The following is a 12,846-nucleotide window of genomic DNA, read 5'->3' as shown; positions in this document are numbered from 1 at the left end:
TTATGATTGCATAGAAACTTAATTTCAAAAATATTTAGAATAAGATTATTACTATTCTGCATAACATAAAAAATTAATAAGTTTAATATTTTCATTTTACTGTTTACAAGAAACTGAAGCAGTTATTGATTACCGTTAACATTAAAAATTACACGCTTTTACAATATATTCTGTAACAGGTGTCCAGAAAAAATTCACTCAAAATATTTCAGGCCCTAGCTAATGGCCAATAATTTTTAATTATGCTGACATGCTATAATTTAAAAGTATGTGGAATGCTGTAAAACATTGTAATATCTTTCTGCATTCAATTTTGAAAAAAATAGCAATGAAAAAAGATGGCTTTACTCCTTAGAGAGTACAACTTTTATGTATTACTGTAAAATTTTTTCCTAATGTTTTATAAAACCATTTTGCAATTGAAGGAATTTTAAAATGGACTATATATTGCATTCTCTGAAAGTGGACTGACACCACAGAAGGAAAGGGGGTTAATAGGAAAGCCAAGTTGGAAGGATTGAAAAAGACTAAATTAAGTCTTTCTACTGTCTTCAATCTGTAGGCCTGAAACTGAAAATTTCACACAGGTGGAAACTTTGTTTTCAAAACCACTTTTTTTGTTTTCAAACACAAATTAAATGTCAAAAGCAGCAGGTAATTCCAGACAGAATGGACATGCAAAAATCACTGGCAAAGACAATACAGAACAATCTCTGAACCCAAGTTCTTAAATTGTAAATGACAATTGTCTCATGCTTTCATGTTTTCATTGCTCTCAGTCTCTCATGCTTTACAATTAATAATAATGGTGGATTTCATACCAGTAATATCTTCTCTACATCTGTCAATGTAAAATGATCCAAGAAAAAAATTTTGAGGCAAAGTTTTGTTTTGGATTGCAACGAGACCAAAGGGATTGACTCTCACCCTAATCAGAAAACTATGTTTTTCTATCAATGCCCAGCAATATTTAGATGAATATATATCACATTATGCTTTTGCACTTAAGGAATCAGGCAATGTCTTCTGGCCAGATCAAGCAAGTTTCCACTATGTAAAACCATACTGGATTACTTGTGACAAGAAAGCATCATCATCAAAAGGGTTTCAAATGTGCCAGAAATCGGGCCATTCAAAGATTTGCCTAATTTCTGGCACAGAAAGATAACTATCTTCTAAGTCAAAATCATAAAATTTCTCTATATCATTCCAACAAGATGATGAAACTAATTGTGACAAAGAGGGTATTTTGCACAGAGAGATTAAATCCAGGTGGTCACTAGTTGGCTTAAAGAGAATTAAAAGCAATGATTCCTATGGAATACTTGATCCATCTAGAGAGGTTTTAATGTATCTTTTGAACAAACTATCAATATTTTTATTATAAAATAATCAATTGATATTATTTAGCTACTTGAGAAAAATTACAAGACTCAATATAAAAAAAATAACACAATTTTACTGTATTATTTAGTGGATTATTATTTATCTCATGAATATAATAATTCACTTAAATAGTAAAATGTATGTTTATGTGAAAGGAGATATTTCTATCCAACAAAAATTTTTTCTTATTTTCAAACTTTCCGAGAGTTTATAAAATCAAGTTTAGATTAAATTTGCTTAAATAGGTTGCATATAACAATTTTAAAAATGCAAGACATTAACAGTTTTGTTTCCATTTACTGCCTTGCTGAGGCTAGGCAGAATGAATCTATTTTGAACAAATACCATTAACGATCAACTAGCAACATTCTTGGAAATATGAGAAATATACAAATACAAAATTTATTTACACAAAATCTTATTGAATCACTATTCAATACATGTAAATATATTTTAATATCCTTTAGAAACTATATTTAACATATGTAATATTAATATTTTAAATTAATCTTTATTATGAATATTTAATATAAAAATAACAGAACAATGATTATTTAATATAGCTGAAAGTTTTTCTAAACTAACTTATAACAAACAAATAATTTTTTAACACTTCTTTTATTTAATATATAGAAAGTATAATGTTAAAAACTTAATCTGCAATTAAATGTAGTATGTTATATATTTATTGTAGGTATACATCATCATCACTCACTTTAAATATTTTATAGGAAAAATTTAATTTATTCTAGTGATTTCAAATAATATAAAATGAACAGAGGTCTGAGATGTTTTATTGCTAGTGTCTACTTCAACAATCTATAAATAATTATTATTTGTATAATTTTTCTATATGAATATAAATAATTGTTTCTAACATTTTTAATATTAATAACAGAATTTATTCTTACAAACACTACCACCAATTAATTGAATCATATTAAAAATTTGCATTAATTTTAAAATTTATTTTAGAATAATAAATTTTTTATATTTAATTTAATAAATAAATGTGATGTGACAAGTGTTTAATTATGTAATCATAGTAGATTAATAATTAAATTCAAGAAATACTTAATTAAGATATTGTTTAATTAATTAAATTATGCAAGAATATAATTTACTAATTGATTTAGATTATGAGTATTTATAAAATATAATCTCAACAAGTGTAAAGTTTTATTTACAGTTTAATGTTCTCCGATTTAACATATTTTTTTTCACTGGTCCCTTCATAAACCATAATGTTAATGTTTCCACATTTAGTATCTTTCAATTTAACTTTTTTTTTTTTACCAGTTACTTGAAAAATGTTAAATCAAGTTTCTACTGTATTAATAAAAATAATAAAGTTAAAATATTTTTATGTAGATGACATTTTTATAAAATAAGCACATATATATCAAGCATAATGAAGCTGCAATAAAAATTTTACTAATAAGATTATAATAAATAAGAGAGTTTCCTGTACATTAATGAAAATAATTATTAAAAATTAAAACACACAAAAAAATTCATTTAATCAATACTATTTTTTTTTTTTTCACACTTTGAACAAATAATATCTATGTATATATTCCTTTATTCTAAGAAAAGAATAAAATATATAAGAATAATATATATTTTCTAAAATATTTAAATTTCATACATCTTGCTGACAAACTTTAAAATATTTATTCTGTATTTAATATGTCGAAAAGTTTTTTTGATTAGTGCAATAATTTAAATGTCATATGATATTCATGAAATTAAATACATTCATAAATTGTCAACATAGCTTTCAGAATGTATGCTGATCATAATTTAAGAGAGAGATTTGTATCTTTTTTAATAATAAAATTAGTGGAATTGTAATACAATAAAACTAATTTATCAACAGAGGAGATGAAATAATTAATAATATTAGTAAGGACTGTGCTCATGAAATTTGAATCTTTAATTTTTTTCAATAATAATCTTCAGTTACTTTCCTGTTTAAGTTAATAATGTAAATTTTAATGCAACAATAGAAAAAATATGAAGATATAATTTATTTATACAGTTCTATTTTGTACAAATTAACATTCTTTATTTTCATAAGTAAATGCTAGTTCAATTTAATATATTCTTTTACAGAATGAATTACTTCTAGTAATTTTTTTACAAATTAATGCTATTGACAAAAATTTCAAAATAAATGACAATATGTTTAATTGCTAAAAGAAGAAAGGTATAAAAAAAAAGTATGACAAGTTGTAAAACTGACAATTAAAAGAGAGGGGAAATGTTTCCCTGTTTCTCAGTTAACGCAACATTTAAAAGTTTAGAAAATAGATACATCCTAATTCAACAAACAATGTAAAGAAAGTCACTTTTGATAAAAATGCAGGAAAACTAATTTTAACCCATTAAATTATGTTAATTTACATATATAAGTATAATTAATATGATTTTTACTTTCAAATACAGAGAAAAGTCTAAACATTTCTATTATTAAACAAATATAATTCTTAATTTAACCTTCTGTTATATATAAAAATTTCAAACAAACCATTAATGTAGTCAGTAAATGTACAGTAAGATGTTCTCTACTTTCACAAATATGCCTGAAGCAAGATCTCAATCTTGCTTCAGGCATGTGTATTAGATTTTAATTGATAATGTTGTTTGACAGAATGAATTAAAACTACTAACATCCATAGTATTGCACTCATATTATTTAATATTGACTAAGATATTGACTTTCCTCTTCATTTTACACAAATATTATTCATCACAATTCACTTATTAGGTTTTCAGATGATGATGATGATCTTAATATGGACATTTTTGAATGCTTACTTTATAAGATGTTTGAAAACACAGAATCACAATTTCAAATCCAGCTGATTAAACATAATTCTTCTGTTAAATATTTTAAAAAATTTATACAACTTACATATATACATGGATTTAGATTTTGCTCATTTCAAATAAATTTTAAAATTCTACTTGTCATAAAATATAAATTTTCTAAGAAACTGAAGAGAATTATTACCTGTAACCTGTGTGTACGACGACAGGATATTGCCAGAAAGCAGGAACAGCTTGATCCATTAAAGTATGTTTATGTATGAATTGAATAGTTTGTGCAGGAAGAGTCTTTGAATTATTAACACACTAGAAAAAAATACAAATATAATTTAAAAATTACTTTCAGGAATACAACAAAAGATACTTTATAAATAAAACTCATTACATTTTAATTATAATTTATTTTTCTAACTTTCGTCAATATAAAAGACTACAAAACATTGATGACATTGATCTTTACTACAAACTGAATTTTTTATGACTGTTTTCTATATGAAAACAATTTTTTATCAATAGAATTTTTATTAAATTTTCAAAAACTACATCAGGGGAGTATCTTATGATTTCTTTTAATGTTTAAAATAGTATTATTTATAGCAGCAGGTTTAAACTACCAAAATCTTCAGTTCATTCCTGTAAGATGACCTATTAGATTATTTATGGAACTTTTTTGACATTAATTTATATACTAAAGAAAACTAAACTTGACTTAAAATTGATGATATCAAAATATTTTAGTACTTTCTTCAAATACCTTTAAATTTTGTTGTTTGTGTTGTAAATATTTTAAAATGAAAACTTCATAAAATCTCACTTCAATATTTTTAAAATACATTTTTAAAAATTTTTCAGTTGATGGTAGTCATAAATTTCATAATTGATTAAAATATATAATATTTTAATAATAACACTGGTAAAGAATATAAATAAATAAAAATTACTAATATTAAATGTTAAGCAGTTATCATTCTATAATTAATTTTTTAAATTTTGTATAATATAAATAAATGCAAATTTTTATTTTGTTTTTTTAAATAAAATGGTTATTCAGTTTAAAAAACAGTAAAAATTCTTCAATATTAGGTAATTTTTTTTTTAAATTTACAAAATTACTAGTTACGTTCTGTATATTATAATATTATGAGATAAAATTACGTATTAAATGTTATTTTTCCAAATTTCTTCTGTATAACTGTATTAAAGTGTAACAAGAACTATAATTATTTGTTAATTGTAATATGAATTATGTATGAGAAGCCAGACAAGGAACAAAATCAATACTCTTGACGATATAAAATACGTAAACAATTCTAGAGAATTTAAATGATTTAATTTTTAAAAAAAATGAAATAAATTGAAAAATTTTTTACTTCTGATAATTTGTTAACCAATTTTTATCTGTTATATATGTAAGTACATTTAGCAAACTGCTACAAGTTTAATAAATCTTAAAAATATGAATGATAAAAGCTAGTTTTGATATTCTAGATACAGAGTATTCATCCATTAAAGTAAATAATAAATAATTAAACTGTATAATATCTTAAATTAAAAATATTGTTGATAATTTTTCCAAATTTTAGAATAATTTATTAATTTTTTTAATGTAATTGTTCTCTTTCCAACATAAATAAAAAACATCCTTCCTTAAATCAGTTTCTATCTGTGATAAAAAAAAATTTTATTACAAATTTTCCAAGAACCTTATCTATCTTTTATCATTTGTTCTACTGTTACTTTAAAAAAATGTTCTTATCTAATTAGTCAATCTTGTCCCAAAAATTTACTTCCAAACAAAGTTTGTTAGAAAATAAAAAGTACTTTTCTTTAGCTTATAGCACATAATAATTATCTTGGTTAATTGATTGGATAATCAATTTTTCATTCTATTAAGAGACAAAGCCATATTACTTGTTGACATCCAATTACATTCACATAAAATGCTTGTTATATTGATTCTTTCAGCTGATTAATTTTTGTTGGGTAATTAATTTTATTGAAATGTTTTCTTAATTCGTAGCAATAGAAAATAAAGTGCATTTAAATTATTTACGAAAATTATAAATATTTTTTCAATCATCATATGAAATAACATGCTATATTATTGAAGTTATATGATATAAAATTAATATTGATAACACTGTATATACCGTTCCAGGTCTTGGCATCGGTACATCTGCAGATGGCACAGGTAACCAGTTTGAATCCTTATCTTTCTGGCCCTTAAAGTCACCGTCGAAAGTTCTTTGAATATCTTGGAGGCGGAAGGCACAGACAGCAGACCCAGTAAGGCTATTTCTAAACATTAAATAAATTCTCTATTTTAATTATTGTTTTTAATTTCATATCTTAAGCATCTACTGTAAAGAGCATTTAAAGACATGATAGATTTTACTTCATTATCAACTAATCTAAACAATTACTTACTGTGGTGTCGTGAAGACTGCATACAACAGCTGTGCTTTTTCCTCTCCATAAGTTCCTTCTACAATATGAGTGGTAGATTCTACAGAAAATGACAGAAATCAATACCAATGTCTAAACATTAACCAATGTATGTTTGCATCTTGGCAGAAAATTTGATTTACTATAAGCAACCGTGAGAATCCCTCCAGCAAACACTGGCAACATAATAAAATATGATAACAAGTCATGCAAAAGATTCTTTACAGAAATGATTCTCGCATCAATCAATTCACCGTCATTAAAACATTGATTTATTGCCGGTAGTATTTCTTTGATAGAAAACAATCAATGACTATTTTCCCTCTATCGGTAAGAATAATGACAGACATGGAACATCAATTAAAGTATTGCTTGGTGATTCATTTCATATCTGATTCATTTTCTTATTGACATCCACATCTGGAAATTTGATGTTATATATATTATTTTTGAAGATTATATTAAATCAGAGTTACAGATGTCATTATGGTTTTATTGAAGAATTATAAAAAAAAAATAACAACAACAAAATTATGAAGTTATTGTTAAACTTTCAAACTATATCAAAAAGTTGTGATTAAATTTTAATAACAATTTATTTTACTATAGCTGTAAATAAAAAACAAGTAAGTAATGAATTAAAATAATCCATAAAAAAATCAATATTCACAAACAAAAGCATAGAATCAAGAGGATAAAAATTACAAAAAAATTCTATAGTTGATGTCCAGAATTATTTTCCACAGCAAGGTAAAATATTCAGAAATCAAACTTTTAAATTGATTAAAATTCCTGACATTTCATATTTGGAATTGCAGTAAATACTTTAAAATTTATCTGAATTTTAATTTAATTACAAAAATTCTAGTTTAATATCTAACTTTATTCCACTATCAAATTAGACTATACTTAAGTATATCTAACAGGGAGAAAAAAATCTTTGGATAATTAAAATTAACTGGAATTAAATGAAAATGTTAGACAGACAAATAAATATATTCAGAAATTCTATTCTCTTAAGCTAAAGCACTTCGTATAATTTCAAGATTCATAAACTAATCAAAAATTACTTGCCGATATCATATATTTTATGCTGACATTCAGATGTTCATATAAAAAACTGAAATAATCTGTGTGAATATATTAATGACATTATGCATTAAATTTAAAATTCATTATTTATAGAAGTTTTAAAGTAAAGAAATTCTGACCCATCAGATTAATCAAATTTTGAATACTACCTATAATTTTTCCTCTTAAACATTATATATTCACTTGTAGAAAAGGGCTGATGAATTTACACTTTGGACATGGCGAAAGTGAAGACATTAATAAAAAAAATACATAAAAGAGATTAAAAATGTCTTCTCTTTCGCCACGTCAACAGCAGAGAGAACGTTTTTTAGAAACTACACCTCTGCAAAAACATGCAAAACAGTCTAAAAGTTCTCTGGTGACAATCCCAGAACAATTAAAATAAAATATTTTGTTTGTAGAAAAGGCTGTTTGTGGAAGACTGTTGTTCCTGGTGATTAATAAAAAATACATAAAAGAGATTAAAAATCACCAGGAACAACAGTCTTCCACAAACAGCCTTTTCTACAAACAAAATGTTTTATTTTAATTGTTCTGGGATTGTCACCAGAGAACTTTTAGACTGTTTTGCATGTTTTTGCAGAGGTGTAGCTTCTAAAAAACGTTGTCTCTGCTGTTGACATGGCGAAAGTAAAGACATTTTTTAGTCTCTTTTACATATTTTTCTTATTAAATTATATATTCACTTAAATTATATATTCACTATTCACATTACATTATATCACTATATTTATTAATTAATCTGTACAAAGTGCATTAAAAGTTTTAGATATTTGTACTTTTATAAGATTTATATAATTATTTCTCAATATTAATAGCCTTTAATTAATATCAAATTTTCACTTTTACAACTTCTATTTGGTTAATAACTTAGTAATATTAGTTTAATGCTTTCCAGAAATACAGTATTTTCAAAAGTATTGTTTCATTTCATGTAATAATTTACTGTCTTCCTGTTTGACGAATTTCAAATAATAGTTTTGAGAATCTCCAACTTTCTATTATCGTTATTGTTGTAGTCATCTTTAACAGATAATACTGTTCTGTAATATTCATACATTGTATTCAAAAAAATTGAATATATTTTTTTTTATCAATTCTATAATTTATAATAAGTACTATAGTATAATGTTCTAAACTGAAAAAAAAACACTGAGATCGGCGTTATACTTAGTGTGTCCTTTTATCGCAAGCACGTTAGACACACTTAAGGACGTCGTCATCAGGCGAAAACGAAACTTAGTGAGAATATTTGGCGTGGGAACCACCCTATTGATCATATAGTATAATGTTTAAACATGAAGCACTTTTTTAAAATTAAATGCAATATTCAACTTTAAACAAGAAGAATTAATCCAATCATACTTAAAGTATGAGAATATTACATTTTAATTTCATTAATTCTTAAACAAATACTTATGTAAAAATTTTATGTATACAGATACCATGCATTGTCTAGCTAACATATTTGATTGGGGCTATAGAACTTTTTAAAAGTTCAAGAGCCTTTTTTGTAATGCATAGTGGTGATGTCAAAACATTCGTCAATCTGTTCTCTTCACTAAGTAAATAGACTGATCCCTGCTACTGTACCAGCCCAGCCAAGATTTATATCTGTTGTCAAAGTTTTAATGACATGATATCCATGAACAGATCCAAATTATTTACACAGAAATAGAATCATTCACAAAACATATTTGTCACCAGTTCATCCTTATGTGATGTGTTATACAAATGAATACATGAATGTATACCTTGACAATGGTTCAAAAGAATTGTATACAAGTTTTTTATATATATATATAGATTTTGTATAAAATTTATTCTTATATTATGAAATTTATATATTCTTTATGAATAATGTAAATAATTTGTAAAGCAAATAAAAATGACATTAACAACACATTATGTACCTATTAACACAGTTTTTTTTTTAGAATTAATCCACTTTAATTGCAAATTTCCAACAAAATATATTTGACAAATTGATCCTATTGTAACTTAATGCATTAGACACTAAATAACCTTTAAAATTAAATTTGGGTTTACAACATGATATTAATTCAATATAATTGGCAAATTGGAATTATTAAACAACTTATTTGAAATTACTATATCAATTAAAAAAAATAACTGTATAACAAACTGCATTGAACTCATATACAGAAATTTCATTTAAAAACTTTTAAGTTTGTTTTCAAAGTAACTTTTTACTCTTTCAATAAAAATACAGAAATAATGAATATAGTATATATATATTAAAGTATAAATAATTAAAACTAAGATATAAGCATTTTTCATTAAGCAATAAATGATATAGTTTAAAATTAATTTACTTATTAGTGTTTAGAAATTTATTTTAATAAAGTTTTCCATTTAATTTGATATGAAAAGGAAAAAATTTTTTCTCTGACAGTTTAAGTGAAATTTTTAGATCAACACTTTTCATGTATAGAAAAATTAATTATGTAATATTGCTTTCCTATTGTCTAGTTTGGTATAACAATGTGCTTAATTTTCTCTTTATGTATTGTTATCCGCATGAAAAGTATTTAATTTAAAAAGCAAACACCTTTTGTAACTTTCTAATTAAAAAACTTCTAATTTAAATAAATTATAGGATCTTGAAAATCAACAAAGAATAAAGGAAATAAATTTAAGATCAATATTCATTCATTTTTAATACTTTCTAAAACTAGAACTATTTTCTTGAGACTAAAAGAATAAATAATTTTAAATATTAACTTTTTCAAAATATTGTAATAATGATAAAACAAAAACCTAACTTACAGTCTATTAGTTAAAACTCAATTTAATATATTGATGAAATGTTACTGTATTATCATTATGTACAGTAATAAAATAACATCTCATTACATTGCTCATTTGAATATATCACATTATTTGTTTTTTCTTCCAAATATAAAAGTGCTTTAGCCAATAACAGATAGCTACATTGATTATATCATGCATGTAGGGAGATTACATTATTCGGTTTAATTTTTGAAAGAATAAAAGTTACTGTTGGCAATTTTTTTTTTTTTTAATTTTAATTGAAATGACTATTTATATTTCAAAAAGAAAATACAGGTATTTATATGAAGTTTAAGTACAGGAGAAATGTTTTCAGATCTTTATCTGCACCAACCTCAATTCACAATGTTTATTCAAAACAAATGCAGGATACATGCAGAAACAAAAAATTTAAAATTTACATGAGCATATAATTTTAAATTTCATATGTTTTAGGAACACTGCATACATCCTATTATTTTGAGTGATATTTTCTTCTTGAAACAAACAAAGTGGTACCAAGCCTCACAGAAAATCAATAAAGTACTAATAAATTTTTACTAGAAGTGCATAATGTTGAAATCATGGTTTGAAATAAAATTATTTCACAGATTTAATCCTATACTTATTCATTCATCACTAAACATATTAGAGTATACATTAAATTATTTAGGTATTTATTAAAGCTGAAAGTACTTGATTACTTTGTTTCAATAAAGATTATCTTTATATTTATAGAATTAGTTTGGCCTTAAAACTTTGTCTTTTTTTCTAATATAATTCACTTGAATTGAAAAATTACAGCAATATTTTAATCTAATTTTATTATTATTAACAAAGAAAACTATTCACTCTTTTATTCATTAATTAAACAATAAAAAAGTATTTTGGAAGATAACGAAGTTAAATAATTTGTTTTTTTTTTTTTTTAAATTATAATGTGATACAGTAAAACAAAGCTCTAAGAATGAAGAACATCTGAAAATGTTTTGATGATGATAAGTCAAATCTAACTGTTTAAAATAAAGTTACATAAATATTTGTATTTTTTCAATGTATTTTGATTTCTATGTTCTATAAAGCTGTGTTTATGAAATTTAATACTTTTTTTTTAATCATCATTCATACATATAACTGTATATTTTTTCTTTGCATTTTATAAAGAAAGCATATAATAACAGAAAATTTACTGTAATTTTACAAGCTAATCAAATCTATTGTAAGAACTTCTCTAAATATTAATTGAACTGACATTACTTGAAAATTTAAAGACTAAATGTACTGGAATTTAGGTTTTTTGTCATAACTAACATTTTCAATCTTATTCAAAGATCATCATCAGGTTAGAACATCCAGTAAAAGAAAAATTAAACAAATACAGGAGTATAGCTATCTTATATATATATTTCCACATATCAATTTTTGATATTTGTTGACTAATAGTTAAACAAAGATTTTTAATATATGTAAATCTGTTATAGTAGCTACATAGAAATGTAAGAATATCAATTTGTTCAGAAATAAGATGATAAAATAATAATAATAAACAGCAATGATAAAAGTATTATAAAATTTTTTTTAAATATTAACTCATTTTCATAATTTTGTCTAAACATTTATATTTGACTTAAACTCATTATGTGATAAGACTAGTTAATATTTCAAACATACTTTAGCATATTCTATCATTTTAGAATTAAGTTGTAAATATCTGTATAATCATCATTTTTTTAACAGAATCCTTTTTATTTGACAACATACAATTTACGAAAAATATTATATTCATGAAAAACATCGAGTTCAACAAAAATCCATGTTCTTGACATATCTTGAATAAAATCTGAATAGTTTTGAAATAAGGTTTGTATGTCTGTAACCTACTTGAATCCATCATAACATAAAAATCTAGTAGAAAACAAAGTTTTTCTTCTTTTTTTCGACTTACACTGTGGAAAAGTGACATGAAAACATATCTATAACATATAACTATATTTATGTCCATTATTTAAACGAATGAATGGTTTTTTTACTATTTAAAATATTTAGATTTGAAAATATCAACCACGATAATACTAATATATAGGAGAGTGAGAACTTATTATTTAAAATCAAGCAAATACAACACAATCCAAAAATATATAAATTTCATTAGTTTAAAAATGTATTTAAATTCAGTTGATATATATCTATGGTACAGCTGCAGTTTGACCAATTATCCCTTACTGCAACTCATTTTTATAAACTTGGTATGTACTACTCACATGCAATATTTTTGAAAGTTTGCCAACTATTATG

The 12,846-nt window shown here is 23.7% G+C and overlaps 1 protein-coding gene across 11 annotated transcripts in view; it reads right to left on the bottom strand.

Moving 5' to 3' along the window:
- Positions 1 to 12,846, bottom strand: part of LOC136979195 (semaphorin-1A-like) — a 264,778-nt gene that overhangs the window by 14,963 nt on the left and 236,969 nt on the right. For all 11 annotated transcript variants that reach the window (XM_067275130.1, XM_067275131.1, XM_067275128.1 and 8 more), the window contains 3 exons: positions 6,646 to 6,724; positions 6,369 to 6,516; positions 4,403 to 4,524 (listed from right to left, as the gene is read on the bottom strand). In XM_067275130.1, the coding sequence (XP_067131231.1) occupies positions 4,403 to 4,524; positions 6,369 to 6,516; positions 6,646 to 6,724 (349 nt within the window). The remainder of the gene's footprint in view (positions 1 to 4,402; positions 4,525 to 6,368; positions 6,517 to 6,645; positions 6,725 to 12,846) is intronic.

The sequence above is a fragment of the Centruroides vittatus genome, unplaced genomic scaffold (genome assembly GCF_030686945.1).
Source record: "Centruroides vittatus isolate TY-2023 unplaced genomic scaffold, ASM3068694v2 contig_595, whole genome shotgun sequence".
Lineage (NCBI taxonomy): Eukaryota > Metazoa > Arthropoda > Arachnida > Scorpiones > Buthidae > Centruroides > Centruroides vittatus.
This window is presented reverse-complemented; position numbering and strand designations above follow the sequence as displayed.